Source organism: Nelumbo lutea, chromosome 3 (genome assembly GCF_056320005.1).
Source record: "Nelumbo lutea isolate HS-2025 chromosome 3, American lotus-T2T, whole genome shotgun sequence".
NCBI classification, from domain to species: Eukaryota; Viridiplantae; Streptophyta; class Magnoliopsida; order Proteales; family Nelumbonaceae; genus Nelumbo; species Nelumbo lutea.
The window spans coordinates 105,768,936-105,792,819 of record NC_142686.1 but is presented as its reverse complement, the minus strand read 5'-3'; the positions used below and the strand labels follow the sequence as shown (position 1 = coordinate 105,792,819).

Sequence of the window (23,884 nt, the reverse complement as noted above, 5' to 3'; positions counted from 1 at the left end):
CCATCTCGAATACTGAAAATCTAAGTCCAGCCTATGTAAAATTGCAGGCTGGGTGGGTCAGAAATTGCTCATTGACCTATTTATTTTTGTCTGAATTTGATTTTGTTTACCATGGAATCATTATTGGTGGTTCAGTTTTTGGTGGCCTGACTCTGAAATAGTTCAGTTGGTAGAAGTAGAAATGTGTGAGCAATTAGACAATACCTACTTATTTTACCAATTTCTTTTCCTGATTGATTTGGTTCTCTGGGTAATGTATAAGGACTTAGAGAGGGATTCTGATGAAGGAAGATTTGGCCCGACCTCGTAGTTACACAACAGTGGCAAAGGCAACAGCTCGGCACAATAGCACACCTAAGGCGCGAGCACCAAAGAGAGGAACCAGCGGTCCAAACTCCCTACCAGCAGTCCGAACTCCCTACTAGGAGCCCGAACTATCAACTAGGAGTCTGAACTCTCCCTTAGGCCCCGAGCCACTCAAAGAACAATAACCTGAACTGGCCTGCCCTATGGCAGTTCGGGACACTCCTCTCCGAACTAGCCTGCCTTGTGGCAGTTCGGGACACACTCTCCGAACTGGCCTGCCTTGTGGCAGTTCGGGACACACTCTCTGAACTGGCCTGCCTTATGGCAGTTCGGGACACACCTCCGAACTCAAGACTTCGCCTCACTCACCACTTGCCTCCAGGACGCCAAACTGAACAAACTGTACCATGCCTGACACCGAGAAAGTTCGTATCCAAGGGTGGCACACCTGACTGACTTGGGATCTGACGCTTGACAGCCGCACTTCAAATGGCCACCTGCCACCGTCGTCTCCAATTATAGAGACGGCTCCGACAAGGAGCAGTGGCAGTTCTATCCCAGCAGAAGGGATGATACCCGAACTGGCAGAAACACAAAAGTGATCATATCCGACCTGACAGAAGCCTCGGAGTGAGTGCGCGAAGTGGTTATAAAAGGCCCCTTACCCCCAACAACAAGGTATGCAAACTTTGCACCATCTGGTTTTATCTTGCCTTTGAGAGAATACTAACTTGAGCTTCAGAGCAATCTCACTGGGTTCCCCCCGGAGTTCTCTCATCTTCTCCATTTCAGGCTTCCTGTTGCTCAAGTCAGAGGCAAGGTCGTTGACAGCTAGGACCGGTCGGATTGCGCACCATCAATTGGCGTCGTATGTGGGAATGCTTCTAAAAGCCTCCCTCTAAAACTTTCGTAACCTCCTCTTCTTCCAAAAAACTCCCAACACCCATGGCTTCCTCCAACAATGTTGGACGTGGCACAGAAACGAACACCACCGGGGAACAACTCCAAGTTCCCGTGGTGTGCATCGGGCAGTTCACCATCCATCTTTTAGTGGATGGGATTCCCAGCCTGAATGCGCCACAAGCAGTGGCGCCCCTGAACCTTCCTGCCTTGAACGTCCCTCTTCCACTCCCTATCGAAGCAACCTTCGCTGAACCAACTGCTGCCCCACTGGCGACCCGCCAGAGCCAGCTGGATGACCTAATGCAATGCATGCGGGCAATGCAAGCCCAAATGCAACAATTTCAGCAACATCAACTCTAGCAGCATCAGGTACTACACCACCTCTCCCAACACCATTATTAGCAGCAGTTCCCTCAGCTACCCCTGAACCAGTCACTGCTTCCACCTCGGCACCCTGTTCCAAAGCCGGTTAAGGCCTCCCCTCAAGGTGGACGCCCTCACCGAGGAGAAGCTTCCCAACTCCAGAACCCCCCTAAAAGCCAAGCCTCATCCCCAGGCCGAAAGCAAAGAAAAATTACCCCCGCCTCGTAGCTCACAGGTGGGTCGGGAACCTCGCCCACAAAGTCAGCACCTCGGCGCTCCAAGCCTAAATTCCCACTCACGGAGAACCGGTTCAGCGCCCTAGCAGTAGACCGACATTCCGGGCCCATTGAGCTCAGCAACACGGAGGCCAGCACCGCCAGCACCAGGCCCGCTCAACGAAGGCGCCGACGAAGTCGCCGAACTGCTACCCGTGTCCTACCCGAGCTCAGAGGCAAGGAAGGGACGAGGTAAAAACTCTCCCAATTCTCTCAGTTCCTTCCCCCCTCACATCAGAACTCCTAGCAGTCTCCATGCCTAGAGACTTCAAGCTTCCATCTTTGGACAAGTATGATGGGTCCTTTGACCCCAACGACCACGTCGACGCTTTCCAGTCACAAATGCACCTCGCTAGGGCCAACGAGTCATGCATGTGCGTGGCCTTCACCACCACCTTCAGGGGGGTGGCCCGCACTTGGTATCGGAACCTAGCCTCCAGGTCAATAAGAAGCTGGACCCAGTTCGTGCAGGTCTTCACCGCACACTTTGTTACCATCAAGTGGTGCCCCATGACCGAGGAAAGCATCTTTGGAGTAGTCCAGAGGGAAGGAGAATCCATCCAGGGCTACATCAAGCGGTTCAATGAAGCATGCTTGTAGATACCGCATTTAGACCCTGCGGTACAGCTCGCGGCGGCCAAGAGAGGGGTAACGCACAAAGAGTTCAAATGGCACATGGTGGCCAGCCAGTCCGCAACCGTGGCAGATTTCCTCAAGCTCGCGGACAAGTTCATGAGAACAGAGGAAGAAATCAACCAAAGAACCAAAGGCGGGGTCGAGAAAAGAAGAAGAGAAGGTGAGCCCTCCAACCCAGGCGACAGAAGAAACCAGGCCTGGGAGGCAAAGCCAAGCCAGCCGTCCGGAGCTCCCTTAACAGTTTGGATGGATTACACGCCGTTAAACACAAGGCGGACCGAGATCTTGATGACGATCAAGGACGCCCCATACGTAAAATGGCCACCTCGCCTAAAGAGTAATCCAAACGAGAGAAACAAAAATCTATGTTGTAGTTTTCATAGAGATCACGGTCACAATACCGAACAGTGTAATAATCTTCGGGACGAGATAGAGGGACTCATCCGTCACGGATACTTGAGAAATTTTGTACAAAATGATAATAATAATAAGGTAGTTAGGCAAGGGGAGCACGGAAAGGATGCCCCCGAATCCAGCAGCAGACCGGTCGAAGCCTTGTAGCGACCGCCTCTAGAAGAGAGGCCAGTTTGGGGAACCATCCATATGATAGTGGGAGGTTCGGTGGTAGCAGGGTGCACTTCGGCTCGCGAGGCATCCCAAGAAGAACAAAACCCTCCAAAGAGGCCGAAGATAGAAGAACTGATCTTTTTCACGGAAGACGACGCGCAAGGTGTCCACTATCCCCACGATGACGCGCTCGTCATAAAACTAAGGATCAATGACTTCGAAGTTCGACGCATACTTGTGGACTCAGGTAGTTCGGCGGACATCCTCTTCAAGTCGACGTTTGACCAGCTGCAGTTGCAGATAAGCGAGTTGAAGCCCGCAAATACTCCTCTGGTAGGCTTCAGTGGAGAAGAAGTCAGGCCCATCGGGAAGATAACAGTACCTGTGGAAGTCGGCACATGGCCTTGCGCAGTCAGACTCAACCATGATTTCCTGGTGGTCGCGACCCCCTCCCCATACAATGCCATAATAGGGCGGCCAATTACGCATATTCTGCGGGCAATGGTCTCCACCTGCTATTTGGCAATGAGGTTCTCCACGGACTTCGGTGTGAGGGTAGCGCGGGGCGACCATCTTGAGTCCCGCAAGTGTTATGTTGCCGCCCTAAAGGGAAAAACCAAGGCAGCCGATGACCTCGAACTGGAGTGACCTACGGAGCAGGGCGAGGAACAAGCTTCACCCACAGAGGAAATGGTCACGATCCCGACCTCGGCTACAGATCCGGCTCGAGCGCTACAGATCGGTGCTTCCGTCAAAGAGCCTCTGCGAATCGAACTGGTTAGTTTCTTACTTCAAAATTTAGATATTTTTGCATGGTCTGCAGCCGATATGCCCGGTATTGACCCTGGCCTTATAACTCACAAACTTAACACTGACCCTGTAGTCAGACCCATTAGACAAGAGAAACACAACTTAGCCCCGGAGCGCTGGAGGGCGGTCGACGAAGAGGTCGAAAAGCTCATCGTAGTGGACTTCATAAGGGAAGTTCATTATCCGAGCTGGGTAGCCAACCCAGTGTTGGTGAAAAAAGCAAACGACAAGTGGCGCGCATGTGCGTCAACTACACCGACCTGAACCGAGCTTGCCCAAAAGAATACTTACCCCTGCCCCAAATTGACCGCCTAGTGGACGCGACCTCGGGACATGAGCTGCTAAGTTTCTTGGACGCCTACTCAGGCTACAACTAAATCAAGATGGACTAGTCCGATGAGGAAAAAACCAGCTTCATAACCGAGTTCGGCCTGTACTGTTACAAGGTCATGCCCTTCGGACTAAAGAATGCTGGGGTGACCTTCCAAAGACTTGTAAATAAGCTTTTTCGGCCCTTAATTGACAAAAAAATAGAATGTTATGTAGATGACATGGTTGTCAAAACGCAGTTCTCGCAGGAATTAGTAAAAGACTTAGATTTTGTCTTCCAAATTCTACGATAATTTAGCACGAAACTGAACCCCAACAAATGTGTCTTCGGTGTCACCTCGGGTAAGTTTCTAGGGTACATCGACAACCGGTGAGGTATTGAGGCCAACCCGGACAAAATAAACGCCATCCTAGATATGAGACCACTCCGAAAAGTAAAAGAGGTTCAGAGGCTAAACGGCCGCATAGCCGCGCTCAGTTGCTTCATGTCCAAATCGGCAGACTGCTGTCTGCCTTTCTTTAAGGCAATCAAAGGCAAAGGGTTCGAATGGACCCGAGATTGCTAGCTCGCGTTCGACGAGCTAAAGACCTACCTCGCCACTGTGCCAACCTTAGCCAGACTCGAGGAGGGCGAAGTCTTAGAACTGTACCTCTCGGCGAGCGACGAGGTGGTCAGTTCGGTACTAATAAAGGAAGTAGATCGGGTCCAGCGGCTCGTCTATTATGTTAGTAAAATTCTGCAGGGAGCAGAGGCGAGATACCCGTAGATAGAAAAGCTAGCATACACACTAGTAATTGCAGCTCGGAAACTCCGCCCATATTTCCTGGCTCACACCGTCATCGTCTTGACTGACAAACCTCTGAGACAAATCTTACTCAAGCCCGAGGTTTCCAGTTGGCTGACGAAGTGGGCCAACGAGCTCAGCGAGTATGACCTCCAGTACAAGCCACAGACTACCATTAAAGCCCAAGCCTTAGCAGATTTTATCGCCGAGTGCACATTCAGCCTCGAAGCCCTTAGGCCGGTTGAGCCCGAGATCCCTAGCTCGGGTGAACCCGGAGCTCCCAAGCCAATAGAGTCTGAACCCCGTGAAGTAGCAGCCAGTGTGGCATCTCTCCTGGTTAGGCCAAGCGTGAACTAGGATGAGGAGCCCTGGATCCTTCACGTAGATGACTCCTCGAACCAGTAGGGCAGCGGGGCTGGAATAGTCTTATGCGGCCCGGGTGGCACAAAATTGGAATACGCACTACGCTTTGAGTTCGCAGCATCCAACAAAAAGGCAGAGTATGAGGCACTGATAGCCGGGCTGAACCTAGTGCAAAATGTAAGAGCAAAGCACATAGTCATCTGTAGTGATTCCCAGCTCGTGGTCAACCAGGTTATGGGTGAGTACGAAGCACGCGAGCTCTCTATGATCGCATACTTGGCAAAAGTAAAAGAGGCTCTGCTCAACTTCCAGTCACACTTCATCAGGCAAATCCCGAGGTCAGAGAACACTGATGCCAGCGCCCTGTCCCGATTAACCAGCATGAGTCAGAACACCATGAGAACTGTGTACATAGAGGACTTACCTCGGCCTAGCATTCTCGGTGGGGCAGAGGAGGTCGCACCCGTCCTTGAAGCAGAGCTGAGCTGGATCGACCCACTCGTGAGCTTCTTGCTAGATGGAACCCTCCTTGCGGACCGCAATGCAGCCATGATAGACCAACGGTTGTATCGACGGTCCTACACGCTCCCTTACTTGCGTTGCCTACGACCTGCAGAAGCCGAGCTCGTACTCCGCGACACTCATGAAGGTCTGTGCGGCGGACACTTGGGGGGCAGAGTCCTTGCCCAAAAGGCACTTCGACAAGGATACTACTGGCCAACGATGAAGACAGAAGTTGTCGAGCTCGTCATAAAATGCGACAAGTGTCAGAAGCATGCCAACATCCACCATCAGCCTGCTTCCGACCTCAAATACCTCACCAACCCATGGCCCTTCGTGCAATGGGGCATCGACCTCCTGGGGCCATTCCCGCCAGCAACAGGTGGGAGAAAGTTCCTAGTGGTGACAGTAGATTACTTCACAAAATGAATAGAAGCTGAAACTCTGGCAACAATTACATCCCAAAACATACAAAACTTCTTCTGGAAGAGCATAGTATGTCACTTCGGGCTACCTCGGGTACTGATCTCCGACAGCGGTAAACAGTTCAAGGATATCAAGTTCCAAGAATGGTGTCAGAATATGGGAATTCGTCAGAACTTCACATCGGTCGCACACCGGTAGGCAAACGGTCAGACAAAAGTAATGAATAGAGCCATCCTACGCAGACTGAAAGCACGACTAGACCGAGCTAAAGGATTGTGGGCGGACGAGCTACCAAGTGTTTTATGGGCTCACCGGACTATAGAAAAAACCGCCATGGGAGAGACCCCCTTCAACCTCTCCTACGACACTGAAGCGGTAATCCCAGCGGAAATCAAAGTACCTACACTACGACTAGAAGCATATGACGATCAAACAAACAGAGACGAGTTACATACCGACCTCGACCTACTGGATGAGGTAAGAGACCTCGCGCACATCCAGACAGCGGCCTATCAGCAGCAAGTAGCTTGGTACTACAATGCTAGAGTAAAGAAGCAAAGCTTCTGAGTCGGCGACCTGGTTCTCCGTAAGATCATGGTGCCCGAACCCGGCGTGGGCAAACTTTGACCAAATTGGGAAGGGCCCTACAGAATAAAAAGAGCGCTCGAGGGGGCATACGAGCTCGAAACCTTAGAGGGCAAACAAGTACCCCGTGCGTGGAACATCGTGAACTTAAGGCGATACTACCTATAGAATGCCAAGCGAAGTGGACGAAATCGCTACAAGAGCCCAAGGGCCAGGATGCCGAGCTAACGGAGGAACCTCGACATAGGCAAGCAAAGAAGTCAGCCAAAGACTCAGGCAAAGCAGAGACTAAGTATTAACATCGAAACAGGTCGCGCGAGTGCAATAACCTGGGTGAGAAACAGATCGGGCATATTATCAGTTCGGTAAATATGCTAGTTCAGGAGAAAGAACAACCAACACTTAACCAAAAGAAAAGTCCAATCCATTGCAAGATAAGGAAGAGTACATTTGATAAAAAAAATCACAAGCTCGGAGCTACTTCTTCCTCATCATAAGGCACTTCAACGACACCCGAAGGTCCTGCCTCGCCCTCGGAATCCGACTCGCCATCAGCAGCGTTGGCCATCTCCTGAGTTATACGCGAAGTGGATATGGCACTGATATCGAGCTCGAGGTACGTGTTCCAGATCATCCATCGGCTCAGTTTAAATCCCTTCTTGTACGAGTCCACCATCAGGGCATCAAAGCACGGTGAGGCGATGTACTCATTGATGACCTTTTTTTTGCCATCTTCGATGCCTTGGGAAAAGATCTGCGTTCTCTCCCTTATGTCCTCTTGAAGGTATTCGACCTGATGCTGCAGATCTAGCCTCAGGTCCGCCATATGCTTCACAACCACCCCCATGGCCTCGGCATCCCTCTGAGACCTCGCCTGCCTGGCTATAGCAACGTGAGCTGCCTCCTCAGTAGCACGAGTAGCCGCCTCTGCAGCTCGGGTAGTCACCTCTGCGGCACGGAAAGCCTCTTCGGTAGCTCGCGTCTATATCGAGCTCCTCTCCACCTGGGCCGCCAAGGCTTGAATAGAAGAGTTCACCTACCAAAAGGAAAGAACAAGTGATTAAGAGAACCGACAGCAAGAGGGATAAAAAAAAAGAAGCTCGACAAGAAACCTGACTCACCACCATAGCATGAGTAGCAACACGACGGGCGATCTGGTTCAAAGGAAGATCGGTCTAGGCCGCGATCTCCTTGGGGAAGGTGGCCTCCCTACTCTTCTGAAGAGCATAGTTCGGCGACAACACGCTCCTGAACTCCCCTTGAGCTCCCGAGCCTGAGGGCCCAGCTCGCGTATGAGCGGACCCAGAGTAAGCGGGAGCACTAGAGTAGGCAGGATCCCCCGTGTGAGTAGTCTCGGCATAAGGGGCCCTTGCCGCTTCTTGCATTGAAGGAGCCACCTCGGGCTCCCTGGGTGGATCATCTGGCGTGTAGTTTGGAACATGAGGCTCCGCATCCTGGGGCAGCTCGGCACGAGTTCGCTTGGCGACCTGCTTCCTCCTCTTCATGCCTTGGAACAGGTGCCCACCGCGAGTCCTCTCAGAGTCCATCACACCTACCAAAAAGAGTTCAATATCAGAAAAAATGAAGGAACAAAGCGAAACAAAACCTCTGAGCAAGGAACCTACCCGAACTCAGGTCGGCCGCAATGAGCTTGGCCTCCATCAAGTACTGATAGCATTTTAGCCCTAGCCGTGCCCATTGTCGGAGGCCCTTCATCGTTCCTTTATCAAGCGTGACACTGGAGTCAGGGGCGACCGTCCCCCACCCGGTCTGAAAAGGCCACCCTTGTTCACTTCGCACCCCAAAGTAGTTCCGCTTCCATGCCTGGACCTTGTTGGGAAGTTCGTGCAAGAGCTTAAAACCGGGTGAGGAGATAGGTAATACGCCCACCTGCTCCCGGGAAGAGGACCCGCTTGTCTCCTAAGCATTAAAATAGAGGAGAATATCTCCAAGTCTAAAGGAAAGCCCTGCTCACAAAAAAAGGGAGATTGTCCCCACCAAATTACGAATGGAGTTTGGGTGAAGCTGGGCGAAGGTAACGCCGAAGTGTTTTATGGCCTCGACAAGAAGGGGGTGAAAAGGCAGTCTCAGCCCCACAGCGAGCTACTCCCGAAATATCACGATCTCATTATGACCGTATTCCCAAGGAAAGCTACCCAAAGGAATGAAATAGCCATACTCCTCAAGCAAATTGTAAGAGGTAATAAGGGATTGAAGCCCCTCGGGCGTCATGGTCGAAGGACCAAACCTGTCTGGCAACCGACCTCGATGAGAGGTAGACGCCAAGCTGCCCGAAGCGGCTAGGCCTACGGGTTCGAACTTGTCCTCAAGTTCTACCTCAGGTTCACTAAGGTCATCGGGGGATGCGACTCGGTTCGTAGAACCTACATCAGACCCACTAGAGGAACCGTCTGAGATATCCAAGCTAGACATCAAGAAGGAAAGGTGGATTCCAAGAAAGTACTCACCCAAAAAAGGTTTGAGCAGACTCTAGAAACTGGAACAAGCAAAAAATCTTGAACGCGAGCTAAAAAGCCTGGATGCGAGCTAAAAGACCCGGATGAGAGTTGAAACTTGGACGCGAGCTCAAGAAGCAAAACGCAGAAGTGACAAAGCGAATGGGGTCCCCTACTATTTATACCCACAATAACCAAGAACCAATAGTGCAGATCAGAGCCAATCCGACGGCCCGCATTTGCACTAACCGCACGTCCCCTGAGACCGAGACGTGATTGGTGCATGTCTTTCTGAAATGGCGAAACATCGGTGCACGCCTTTCTGAAACTGACGAGAAGACGGTGCACGCCTTTTTCTGAAACTGACAGAGTGGCCAGCGCATGTCTCCTCGCCTTTCAAATGGCAGCAGTGCGTCTTTTCAAAATAAGCGCGCTTTTTTGAAATTTGAAATAAGCGCGCGCTGCCTCGTTTGTCAGCATTTTTAAGCAGGTAGGCGCGTCTCCCGCCTTTTGGGCACTCGAGAGACCCAAAGAACCCCGACAACGCATCTCACGCTATCAAGATTCGAAGTATGGGACAAATTCACCTACCACCTCGCGAACTCCCTGCACCAGGGCAAGACCCTTAGCGCGAGGAGTGGGGGGCAATTGATGAAGGAAGATTTGGCCCGACCTCATAGTTACGCAACACGTGGCAAAGGCAATAGCTCGACACAACAGCACGCCTAAGGCACAAGCACCAAAGGGAGGAACCAACAGTCCGAACTCCCTATCAGCAGTCCGAACTCCCTACTAGGAGCCTGAGATCTCAACTAGGAGCCCGAACTCTCCCTTAGGCCCCGAGCCACTCAAAGGACAGTAACCCGAACTGGCTTGCCCTATGGTAGTTCGGGACACTCCTCTTCGAACTGGCCTGCCTTGTTGTCACGGGGATAATCGTTGGGGCCCCGTGCGGCACTCGAAATGGGCGAGTAAGCCTACGAAACAAAGCAAACACAAACACAAAGGCAACAAGATGGCACACGAATTTAGCAAAAGGCTATTTGTATTGCATTAATCAGTGGTAAGCACAAGCACACAGTACAGTGTCGAGGGGATCTCGTGCTTAACCTTTACACGCTTATGAGCTCACTCGACTACCTACCTCCCCTCAAAGAGTACATTAAGCTTTTGGGGGAGTGACAATAGGAGACATCAAAATGATGGAAAAGCATACTAAGTAATTACAATAACACCATTGGCGGTCCCCCTTACAAAATACAAGCAAAGCCCACCCATGACACACATGTTGACACCATGAAGGCACGCGGTTGGCACTCGAATGGCTCACTGTAAGTGCTTGATGGCACGACGAAGAAGTCACCTGTGACATTCTCCCCCACTCAATTCGATCTACGTCCTCAGAGATCGGCTTCGGCTGGTCCCTTAGAGTCACTGTTGCGGAAGGAGGGTTCTTCTGCTGCTCCCTGAACCGGCTGTCGTCCAAGGCCGAGGTGCATATTTTGGTGGCATGGTCGGGTTGGCTCATTCTGTTGGGGTTTCCTATGGCTAAGTCCTTTCCTGACAGCCTCAAGGTATGTTAGTGGCTGGTTCTGTTTGGTTAAGGGGTAGGTTTGTGCCAGGTAAGGATCAAAATGGTGTTTTGGATTATTAAGGTGTGGATTCCCATGCATTTTTCCCCAAGGGTAACTCACAGGGCTACTACGGGATCTAGCCTTAGGGATGATGTGAATGTGGTCCCTAGATGGCTTGGGTGGCACTCGCTCTCCCCGGTGGTTGTGGTAGTAGATGTGGGCAAGGTTTGACACGGCCTTGGGTCTTCTTCTATTAGGCCCACCAGTTGCGGGCACTTGCAGCTTCTGCTGATGTGGTTGGCGTTGAAGCTGATGCTGCTGCTGGTGTTGACTTGGGCGCTGGCATTGGTGTTGGCGTTGAAAATGGAACTGTCTGGGGGGTGACTTCTTCCTGGTGACGACTTCCCAACCAGTTCTAGTGTCGATGTGAGGTACTTGACAGGGGTTCTTCCTTGTTGCCGCAGAGCTGTCTTCATGGTTGATAGTTTCTTGGTACAACTGCAAGGCTGAAAGCTGCTTCCCAAGTATCTGCAAGGCTGATGAGACAGGAACCATACAAGGGCAGTGTTCATCCAGAATAAGCAAACTGTTGATGTGGGGCATAAGTGTTGTTTCCGCCTGCTTGAGGAACTCCACTCCAAGAACCACCTGAAAATCATCCAGGGGAACCACAGATAGATTGATGGGTCCTTTCCATGGTCCAACTCGGAGTTCTACTCCATGGGTCGTGCCCTCTACTGCTTTGGCCCCAGAGTTGACAGCCTTGACCCACCCAGTTTGTTTGGTGGTGGTCAAGCCGAGTCGCTTTGCCTCCGCAAGCGAAATGAAGTTGTGGGTGGCCCCAGTGTCCACTAAGGCTTGGGTTGGCCTCCCGCCGAGGGTGATGTCTACATAACTCAGCCCCTTGTGGGCTTTGGTGGGCCGTTTTGATGTGGCCTCTTTCTTGACCATGGCATTGATGAGTTGGAGGGCGCCTACTCTTGGCGCCGCTGTGGGTTTCTCCTCATCGCTCTCTTCACTATCACTGAGTTTGGCGATGAGGGCAGTTGTTTTCTTTCGGGTTGGGCAGTCACTCATCCAATGCTTCCCGTTGCAAAGGTAACACGGCGCAGGAGGAGGTCTCCTGGTGGATTGGTGGCCTTGGTAGCTTGGGCCTCCTTGTGGCTTCTTCCCTTGTTGGTAATTGTAGGGCTTGTTCGCCGGCACTGGCTTCTCCTTTGTAGGGGTTGATTGTGGGTCTCCCCCACTCAAACTCACGGTACCTGGGCTGGATGTTCTTTTCACATCTTCCTTAGGTGTTCTCAGATCAACAAGTTGTTCAGCTATGGCCATGGCGGTGGCGAGGTCCTCAACCCCACGTCGTTGGAGTTCAAGCTCAGCCCATGGCCTGAGACCGTCCATAAAATTGAACAGAAGATCCTTGTCTGACATGTCAGTGATCTCCAGCGTCAAGGCCGAAAACTCCTTGACATAGTCATGTAGTGATTCTTGATGTCTGAGATTCTTCATTCTTCGGCGCGCCAAGTACTCCACATTTTCTGGGTAGAACTGCCGCTTGATTTCACGCTTAAATCCAACCCAAGTGTCGATGGTAGGGGTTCCACGTTCAATGTCTTGGCAACACCTACGCCACCATAACATTGCGATATCAGTCAAATACATAGCAGCTGTACGTACCTGAGTTTGGTTGTCAATGATGCCAGTGGCAGAGAAATATTGCTCCAGTTGCCACAAGAAGTTGTCAAGCTCCCTAGCATCCCGAGCACCCGAGTAAGGTGTTGGCTCTCGGATCTTGACGTTCATGGAAGATAGGGTGGAGGGAGTGCTTGGTGTGTTGGCCACTGCCCTCTTTAGGAGAGTCATCTCATCTCTCATCTCATCCAATTGCGCTTGGAATCTGTCTAGCAAGCCCTACAAGCTGCTTTGGGAAGGCCCAGCTCCCGAATTCTGTATGGTGGTGTGCATGTCTCTGAAGGCGCCATTGAAACGTCCTTCTAGTTCCACCACTGCATTCTCAACCGTCTCTAGGTTGAGGTGGAGTTCATCAACCCGATCTCGGGTTTCTCCCACTGTCACCTCGCAACGTAGGAGGTGCATGTCCACGGTAGCTAGTTGGTCGACTGATTTGTCGTGCTTGCTAGCTTTGGTTGTACGCCCCTTTGGGGCTTGTGTCTTGGTAGGTTCGTCAAGTGGAGCTTCATCAGTGTCGTGGGCTTGAATCCGCCCATGTGGTGTGTCATCGGAAATGCCCCGATTGCTCTTCATTGGGTTGATGTAGGGACGAAGACAATGTCCAGAGTGTTTGTAGGAGCACCTGCTCTGATACCAACTGTCACGAGGATAATTGTTGGGGCCCCGTGCGGCACTCGAAATGGGCGAGTAAGCCTATGAAACAAAGCAAACACAAACACAAAGGCAACAAGATGGCACACGAATTAGCAAAAGGCTATTTGTATTGCATTAATCAGTGGTAAGCACAAGCACACAGTACAGTGTCGAGGGGATCTCGTGCTTAACCTTTACACGCTTATGAGCTCACTTGACTACCTACCTCCCCTCAAAGAGTACGTTAAGCTTTTGGGGGAGTGACAATAGGAGACATCAAAATGATGGAAAAGCATACTAAGTAATTACAATAACGCCATTGGCGGTCCCCCTTACAAAATACAAGCAAAGCCCACCCATGACACACATGTTGACACCATGAAGGCACGCGGTTGAAACTCAGATGGCTCACTGTAAGTGCTTGATGGCGCGACGAAGGAGTCACCTGTGACATTGTGGCAGTTCGGGACACACTCTCCGAACTGGCCTGCCTTGTGGCAGTTCGGGACACACTCCGAACCGGCCTGCCTTATGGCAGTTCGGGACACACCTCCGAACTCAAGACTTCGCCTCGCTCACCACTCTAGCACTTCGCCTCCAGAACGCCAAACTGAACAAACCGTACCATGCCTGACACCGAGAAAGTTCGTATCCAAGGGCGGCGCACCTGACTGACTTGGAATCTGACGCTTGACAACCACACTTCAAACGGCCACCTGCCACCGCCGTCTCCAGTTACAGAAACGGCTCCGACAAGGAGCAGTGGCGGTTTTATCCCAGCAGAAGGGATGATACCCGAACTGGCAGAAACACAGAAGTGATCATATCCGACCTGACAGAAGCCTCGGAGTGAGTGCGCGAAGTGGTTATAAAAGGCCCCCTACCCCCAACAACAAGGTATGCAAACTTTGCGCCATCTGGTTTTATCTTGTCTTTGAGAGAATACTAACTTGAGCTTCAGAGCAATCTCACCGGGTTCCCCCGGAATTCCCTCATCTTCTCCGTTTCAGGCTTCCCGTTGCTCCAATCAGAGGTAAGGTCATTGACAGCTAGGACCGGCTGGATTACGCACCATCAGATTCAATTACTTTTGTCTGCTACACAATTGTGCTGAAATTGATTACCCACGACCACCAGGGAGTGGTTAAAGTTGCATAAAAAGAAACAAAGCTTGGTATGGTTGCTGAGGATGGAGGAGGCGAATCGTCCGAGCTCCTTGTCTCCTTTTATGTATAGTCATTGTTATCTTTACCTCAGTCCTCATCCTCAATGTGTGTGCCTCTCTCTCAGAGAGAGAGAGAGAGGTACTGTCTTTCTCAAAGGAATTAACGGTAGATGCATGAAAGCACTCGTGATATTCTAATGGGGAATCCCTTTCCCACTGGTCATTGGTTGGCAGTTTCCACTTTCCTGTGTCATACAGTTAAAAAGGAAAAAGAAAAGAAAAAGGAAGCTAGGATTATCAAAATGCATCAGATATTGAAACGATTTTCCCAAATCAAAACATGGATTTGATCATTGGGTTTGGATAGTTGATTTGACCTGAGCACTGTATGGGATCACTTTTATGTGCTTTATTTTTTTTGCTCTGATACCACTGTTGCATCCATAATATTTCTAAAGGGCACACAGAAAAAGCTTTTAAAGTTTAGACTTGTTTTCACCAGCTGCAGAGACAATACAATTAGGATAATTGAGAGACAGAGACAATACAATTCACTCTTAAAACATTCTAATCTCTTTTAATCTTTTTATCCATCTTTCCTCTTTCCTTTCTTTCTTTTCTACTGTCTTTAGTTTGTCTTCTTTCTTCTTGTGTGGCTACTCTCCCTTCACACCCATATGTATACTATATGCATTCATATAATGTTTCCCAATTACTAAACCTAAGTTTACCTCCAAACCCACTAACCAAACTCTCTCTCTCTCTCTCTCTCTGCTGCACTAACAAAGCCTCATTAATCTTCTTACTAGAATACTGCTTACTTTTAGAAGTACTCATTAAGTATTGCATTAAACCTCAGAAAGGATTAGGAATCCCAATTCACTTTACTGACTTTTGCCTGGTGGACACTGAGAAATGAAGGTGGAACATCTTTGAATCCGTAGCCAAGTCTCTCTTTCTCTGCATTTCCAGGAATGTATTAAAACCCACAACAAAATTTTTGGTTCTCATGAATGTTTCCTTTTTTGCAGATCCAAACTAGAAAATGTGTCAAACCAGAAAAAAAAAAAAAAAAGAGCTTATATAATTATAAAAGGAGAAAAAGAGGAGCAAACGCACAGCATATTCTACTTTTAATGCCACAGAGACAATTCTAACAGTGGAAGGAAAGGGTATTTCTATTTTCATTGGACAGTTCAGGATGACTCGATTGTGGGTGTGTTTGTAATGTACAACTACCAGTTGGGCTACGGGTACACATGGTAGCAATGTTTACAGAAAACGGGACAAAGAGCATATCAAGCATTTGTATTTAAACTGCTCCCATGCTGCACATATTGAGATTGATAGAGCAAACCACAAAGCTATTGTCTCCTCACTACAAGAGTGCAACTGGGTCCTAGACTCCTAGTTTGGATCAGGATAAGAGTTTTCTAAACCTTGGAGCTCTTTTCCACATGACCTCTCTCTCTCTCTCTCCTTTCTTTCTTTCCTTTCTTTATTTGACTAAACATGATTTATTGAAAGCGTTTGGGAGGATGACAGCCAATTCAGACTGTCCCTCAGATTGAGATTCCCAAATGTATAAGGTGGTCACCTCCTCAGTCCATGTTAGCTGTATACCCAGAAAGTTTTGAGCTAATGAATATCAAAATCTTATATACTAAATGTTGGCCTTAGGTTAGTTTTGCCATGCTTGCTAGCCTAGAACTTGCTCCATGATTTCTGGGCTTTCTAACTAAGTCAGAATGGCACTTGTGAAGGAAAAAGCTCCCAGGAATTATTCTATTGTGAAACCTCTCTTTATACCTAAGTTTAAAAAAAGAACCTTCTCTTAAATTATAAATCCCAAAAAAACCAATCAGAGAGCCTTGAGTAGAAAATTTTCTTTATTGAACCTATTCATCTAGCCAAATGGCCAAAAAAGAACCTATTCAGCTATTCAGTGGTCATAAGTAAAAAACCAAGTTAACTAATTACTAAAGGAGTGCCCTTTTTTTTGAAAGAGAGAGAGAGAGAGAGAGTATGCACCCTGTTTGTGACAGGACCTGGGTATAAAAGTAGAGTGATCGATGCTGGGATCATCATCATCTTACGTTTGATAGCTTCATCTGCATTTATTGCATCTCAGTAACATGGATCACCTTCAACTCTCCATATGAACCCCAAAAAAAGGAAGGAATCAAGGGATGATCTTACGTTATGTTTACTCAAAAAGTGGTTCAAGGTTGTATATGCATATTATATTATTATACACCCACAATATTAGGCCAGAGGCACATGTGATTGAAGCCACGAACCTTGATGAATGATGATTACATTCATCACCAGAACCCCACCTCAATTTTCCATAAACATTCCGAAAGCATGAACACATCAATCAATATAACCACTACGGCTGGGAACCCAATGAAACTAGGCCAATCAGCATTTACCGCGTCAGCTTGATGCATGGACCCTACAGAGCTGATGTGGTATGTGTACCATGGTTGGCTCAGTACTACGAGTAGAGACTAAGGTCTAGTAAGTAAAAGAACATATTTGAGAAGAGAATTAATTGGCAATTACATATAAATCTCAGAGCCATGAATGGAGTGAGGTATTAATAAAGCAAAGTAAAAGCATCTTCGATAAAGGTCATCACAGGGCCAAAAGCCTTCGGTTTTGCTTTTGCTTTTCTTTGAACTCCCACTCTGCTTTCCTCTTTATATATTTCTTTTGTTCGCTTGCTTTCTTTGTCATTGGTTTTGCTGCTTAGTGAAGAAAGGGATGTCCCTGAAACATAGACTCCCAAGTGATGCTGCTCCAAATGCTTTGACCAAACTAACCCCTGATCCAGTAGGAATCAATCCACATCCACAGAGGAAATTCCTAGACACAATGAAGGGTATTCTGGGTACTGCAGCTGCCAACAAGAATGTAAACCAATCTGATTGTTTACCAAAGAAATGGTGCCACTGACCCAGAGAATCTAATTAATAAGCAAAAGGTGATCTTTGTCAGCTGAGGTAAAGACTGGGAAAATCTTTATCTTTTGGTTGGAATGAGAATTCAGTTCAGGAGGGAAACCAATATATGAGTAGTTAACAGTGGTTTCATACTAAAGAAAATTGATCTCTGGTTCGCTTTAGTTCTTTTAAACAAAGCCAATGGCTTTCCCCCCATTTCCCTCCAGAGTCCAGACCCGCCTTCGAGCACCCTCTCCATTAAAACAACTCTTTTTTTCCTGCACACGACCAAAAACAAAGCCTGCCACCTCAATAAAAACTAATGTGTAGGAGACCCAGATCAGAAGAACCTCAACATTCCTTTCTTTAGCCTCTGTTTTTGCTAATTAATTAAGATCCCTTTGCTTCAGAATCGAGCTTCGGGTTTCTTGCGAGAGGCTGTTTCCTTGCAGCTTCTCGCAGCGGCAAAGCAACAACAAAGAGACTATGAAGCTGGTGGACGCCTATCATCTTATTCCCAGAGACGGCGAAGGATCACCCCACTTCATTTGTAGAGCTTGACTATGAGAACCAGAGAATCGGATTCGGCACACTTCACAAAAACTTCAATCTAAACAACCCCAATAGCCTTCATCAACACAACGAGAGCCCAGAGGAGTTCGATCCTTGCCCTGGTTGCAACTCTCTTGGGAAGGTAAGGATTCATGGCTCTAATATTTCAACAATAAGCAGAGGAAGCTTTGCATTTTGCAACAGTTCCCATATTATATTAGAAAAAGAAGTGTTTCTTTTCGTAAGTGGAAGTCGAGATTGGCCTGAAAATTTATATTTCATCTGAATCCGAACTAACAACTGTTTCTGATAAAACTAGTACCATTTTTACTACTACAGAATTATCTCTATCTGGAACTGCTGCTTCAGTGACCGACTACAGTTGCTGCTGTCGACACTTCTGGCTCAGCTGCAGTGGCTGATTAATACTGCTGACACTGCTGGTGCAGACGAAGACTGCCGGAGGTAGAGATTTAATCATGCACCAGATCAACCCACAAGCCCATCCTAACAAACCTGCAGACGACTACAATTTGAAGGACACAAGCCCTCGCCTTGGAGAGCGATGGCCAAACGGAGGGGTACGAGGTGGCGGAGGGTGGATGAGCGGAGGAGACAAGTTCACCAGCACTTACGACCTCGTCGAACAAATGTCCTACCTGTATGTTCGAGTGGTAAAATCCAAAGACTTACCCACCAACTCCATCACTGGAAGCTGTGACCCATATGCAGAAGTGAAGCTGGGGAATTACAAAGGAACGACGAGGCATTTCGAGAAGAAAACCAACCCTGAGTGGAACCAGGTCTTCGCATTTTCAAAGGAGAGAATACAGTCATCAGCGCTGGAAGTCTTCGTCAAGGACAAAGAGATGGTAGGAAGAGATGACTATCTCGGGAAGGTGGTGTTCGACCTGAATGAGGTGCCGACGAGGTTGCCGCCTGACAGCCCTCTGGCACCTCAGTGGTACAGATTGGAGGACCGTCGGGGGGAGGGGAAGGTGAAAGGTGAGATCATGCTTGCGGTCTGGATGGGAACACAGGCGGATGAAGCCTTCCCAGAGGCCTGGCACTCAGATGCTGCCACCATTCATGGAGAGGGTGTGTTCAACATCCGATCAAAGGTCTATGTCTCACCCAAACTGTGGTACCTGAGGGTGAACGTGATTGAAGCGCAGGATGTACAGCCCAACGACAGAAGCCGGGTGCCGGAGTCCTTTGTGACGGCACAAGTCGGCAGTCAGGTGCTGAAAACCAAGATATGCCCGACTCGTACCACAAACCCACTCTGGAACGAAGATCTGGTTTTTGTAGTGGCCGAGCCCTTTGAAGAACAGCTGCTGCTGACGATCGAGGACCGGGTGCACCCATCAAAAGATGATGTGCTTGGGAAGATTACTCTGCCACTCAACATCTTTGAGAAACGCCTGGACCACCGCCCAGTTCATTCTCGTTGGTTCAACCTCGAGAAATTTGGGTTCGGAGTGTTGGAAGGAGACAGGAGAAAGGAGCTCAAATTCTCCAGCAGGATTCACCTCAGAGTGTGTCTGGAGGGTGGTTATCATGTACTTGATGAATCAACCATGTACACAAGCGACCAACGCCCGACTGCAAGGCAGCTCTGGAAGCAGCCGATCGGCATACTGGAGGTAGGAATCCTGAGTGCACAAGGACTGCTACCCATGAAGATGAAAGATAGCCGAGGCGCCACGGATGCATACTGTGTCGCCAAGTATGGACAGAAGTGGGTACGAACCAGAACGATAATCGACAGCTTCAGTCCCAAATGGAATGAGCAATATACATGGGAGGTCTATGATCCTTGCACCGTGATCACGCTCGGAGTTTTCGACAACTGCCACCTGGGGGGCGGCGAGAAACCAGCAGCTGGCGGTGGCCCTGCGAGAGACTCACGAATTGGAAAGGTAAGAATTCGGCTGTCAACCCTTGAAGCAGATAGGATCTACACCCACTCTTACCCACTTCTTGTTCTACACCCATCTGGGGTGAAGAAAATGGGGGAGCTCCAGTTAGCAGTTCGATTCACTTGCCTCTCATTGGTTAACATGATATACCTCTACGGTCATCCTCTGTTGCCAAAGATGCATTATTTGCATCCTTTCACAGTGAACCAAGTAGACAGTCTTAGATACCAGGCAATGAACATAGTGGCGGTGCGGCTGGGACGGGCGGAGCCACCACTCAGGAAGGAGGTTGTGGAGTATATGTTGGATGTGGACTCCCACATGTGGAGCATGAGAAGAAGCAAAGCTAACTTCTTCAGGATCATGTCACTGCTGTCTGGTACAATCTCTGTGAGCAGATGGTTTGATGATGTCTGCCACTGGAAAAATCCCATCACATCAGTCCTGGTTCATGTGCTGTTCCTGATACTGATATGGTACCCAGAGCTCATACTTCCAACCATCTTCCTCTACATGTTCCTCATCGGGATATGGAGCTACAGATTCCGCCCCAGGCACCCACCTCACATGGACACCAGACTTTCATGGGCGGAGGCAGTCCACCCAGATGAGCTAGACGAGGAGTTCGACACATTCCCGACGTCTAAGCCTCATGACATAGTCCGGATGAGGTATGACAGGCTCAGAAGTGTAGCAGGAAGGATTCAGACAGTGGTGGGAGACATGGCTACACAGGGGGAGAGGCTCCAGTCTCTGCTCAGCTGGAGAGACCCAAGGGCGTCCAGCCTGTTCATAGTCTTCTGTCTCTGTGCTGCAGTTGTGCTGTACGTTACCCCATTCAGAGTGGTGGCGTTGATCCTCGGCCTATATATGCTTCGCCATCCCAGATTTCGCAGCAAGCTACCTGCTGTACCAAGCAATTTCTTCAAGAGATTGCCAGCTCGAGTGGACAGCATGATCTGAGTCCTGATGAAGTGATGAGAAGAGAAATGCAAACAATAATATATTTATATACCCAATATTATATTGCTGCTGCTACTGAAAGAGGTCTGCTTAGAAGTTTCATAGTTCTAGTGATCAAAATGTTCCTTGTTTGAGAAAATTTCAAAATGTTTTCTGGGTTTCTATTTGTTTATTGTTGTCTCTCTCCCTGAAGAGAGATGTTTGTATAATACAACAAGGCAAGCATATTTGCCTTCAGGGCAGCTCATGCTGGTTTCTGTAATGATAAGTTCCATTAAGTTCTGTCTATTCATCGATTCTTCCATGTTAAATATTTACTTTTTAATTAAGTTTTTATCATAACAACAGACTCCAACCAAGAGAAAGAACTCAGCCAGCTCAAGAAAAAAGCTTTGTGAAAAGAACTACATATTAGAAGAAAATGCAATAAGGATCTTTTTTTATTGTAAAGGAGATTTTATCATTTTATGTATAAACAATTAAATTATAGGAAAGAAATTTCAGCTTTTTCCTTCTTTTAGCAAATGATTTAGGGGGGATGAGTCAATAAAATGAGCACTGAATGGGTTTGGTACATAAACGTCAAACCATTGGGCAAATTCCTTCTGTTAATGGAAGAAAAATCGGGGAAAAATACATTGCCACGGGCGAAATGAACTAAACTTTACGTTAAAAGAAAATCGTCAGAACTTTGAACAGCTAACATAATTTGCGAAGAACACCGATGTAAGTCCTATGAATACTTTGGACCACATTGAACCAGTCCAATTCAATGTCTGGACCGTTGTTCAAATTGGTTTCAATCCAAACCTGGTCCATTAATACCTGTTATCTTTTATCAATGGATTATATATTAGTTTAATCCAACCCAACCTAATATTAATCTATTAGGAATGGACCAGGTCCAACTCAATCCAATAAATACTTTAGACCATTTAAGTCTGAACTGATCCAATTCAATATGTCTTGTTGGTCTGTCCAGTCCGTTCAAATTGATTTTGAATTAGAAAGGTCCAACCGGTCCATTAACACCCCTACATGTGACTTTGTGACTTGCAACCAATGAGCACAAGCCTGGATTTGCCGTAAACACAGTTATGTATTACAGAATACGCAGCAGTGCGCACAACAGATTATAGATCTCAAGTTGTGATAATTGAGTAACCCAAACACTTTTTCTTTTTTTTTTTTTGGTGGTTGGGGGGGGGGGGGGGGATTACGTAAAACTGACCATGATTTCACTTTTCTTTAAATTCACGGTGACTTTTTAAAAACTCGAGAGAAGCCCATGTCAGTTAGATCATTGTAGTGGCTTTACTGGAAATGTAAACATTTAAGTATTTTACATGACCAAACTACTCATAAATTGACTATCAAACTTATTAAATATTTTCATAACAAAGCTATCCCTTATCTGGGTCCGGCGGGAACTATGCCTACAAATTTTAGAGTCAAGCCTAAGCCAAATATTTCAAGCCCAGCCAAGGCCATACTTACTAGCAAGGTTCAAAATTTTGTCACGTATCGCCGATACGTATCATTCCAGCAAGTTTTCAGCACAGTACATGGTACCAAATTGAATGTGTCGTATCTATTCATTGTATCGATGTTGTATTGTGGTCGTATTGTGCCCGTATCGTTGAGTATCAATGCGTTTCAGCACCGTATCAGTCGATACGCTACTGGTAGCGTATCAACCAATACAATACAATTTTACTGTGGCAGAATCGCAAATAAAACTCCCTTCGAAAGAGGGCTTCTAAACCCATTTCAGAAGCCCTCTTTCTTTCCCAAACCCTTCAAAAAGTTTAACCTTTCTAAAGACTCAAATCTTGTAAAAATTTGCCAAAAACATCTATAAATTTGCAAGATTCGATAAGTTTTTCAAGGTTGTGAAAAAATGAGTGAAAATAAATATGTTTTTTCAAATTTCTTTTACATTTTCAGCCAATGTTAGAAAAGATGAGGTGAAAGAAAGTGATTTGCCCCCTACCCCTTCGGCCCCTCCGCTTCGACAAGACCCCCCTTTTAACAAATATTATGCATTTTTATTGTTCTTATTATAAAATATTTTTATTAAAGATAAAGAACAAAAATGAAATTCCCCCTTCCTCCTTCCTCCTCTTAAGGAAGCTTTAACCTCCTTGTGTTCGAGAGGCTTACGCCTCTTGCATTCTGAATTATGCTTCACACCTCTAGGTAGTGGAACGCCTCTATGTTTTAAAATATTGATATTTATTTATTTTTTAATTTTTAGAATAAAAGAAGCAAAATAATTATTTCATCTATTATGTCCATAAATCCATTCAATTTTTTGTTACATATTTACTTTTCTTAATTTTAATTTAATTTTTAGAATAAAACATACAAAATAGTTATTTGAATAAAAATAAATAATTATTTAGTTTTTAAAAAATTAGAATAAAACATGCAAATAATTACTTGATCTATAATGTTCATAAGTAGATATTATGTTTCTATTCCCGACTTCCCGTTTATTGATTATAATATGTTTTTTTTTTCATAAAACCCACTAAAACATGTTATTTTTATGCATAAATAACTCATTTCTGTTTTATATTTAGTGATATTAATGTTTATGAGTATTTATAGAATTTCCATGTGTTTTTATGCGTATCTTAATTTTTTGTTCATATCCATGCGTATCCAAGGTGTATCCCGATACATCTCTTAAATTTGCCTTTTCGATACGCATAGCATTTTCGATACTTTGAACCTTGCTTACTAGCTTACTTAAGTGCTGTATTTGAAAAATCAGGGGTGATGTAAAATACTTAAGCGCTTACATGGACAATTTCTATTAATGCTCATCAAAGGTGACTCACAAAAATCTAAGGAATAAGAGTTTTGGACAATAAAAACTCACTGTCTGGAGGTTTTGAAAAGCCATGATAAATTTAAGAGAAATGTGAAAAAGTCATTGAGTTATAGATGATATTCCTTTTTTTTGTTTGCATTTACTTCAACGACTCTTCCCCGTTCTCTTAATCAGTTCTATCATTTATGTTGACTCTGCTAACGTGCTCTCCTCTTTTACCCATACAAGCCAACCATCGAAAATCCTTGGCGCTTCACAAATTCAACAAAACCTCAGAACTTTAAAATGTA

General features: G+C 47.1%; 1 protein-coding gene across 1 annotated transcript; it reads left to right on the top strand.

Annotated features, from left to right (window-relative positions):
• Window positions 1-18,215: 18,215 nt before the first annotated feature.
• Window positions 18,216-21,043, top strand: LOC148867373 (FT-interacting protein 1-like). Its single transcript, XM_088975247.1, has one exon. It carries the CDS (start codon window positions 18,350-18,352, stop codon window positions 20,753-20,755), a length of 2,406 nt encoding a protein of 801 aa, XP_088831373.1. The 5' UTR covers window positions 18,216-18,349; the 3' UTR covers window positions 20,756-21,043.
• Window positions 21,044-23,884: the final 2,841 nt, after the last annotated feature.

Coding starts and splice junctions, on each gene's coding strand:
- LOC148867373 (XM_088975247.1), top strand. CDS start 18,350: ATGCACCAGATCAACCCACAAGCCCATCCTAACAAACCTGCAGACGAC.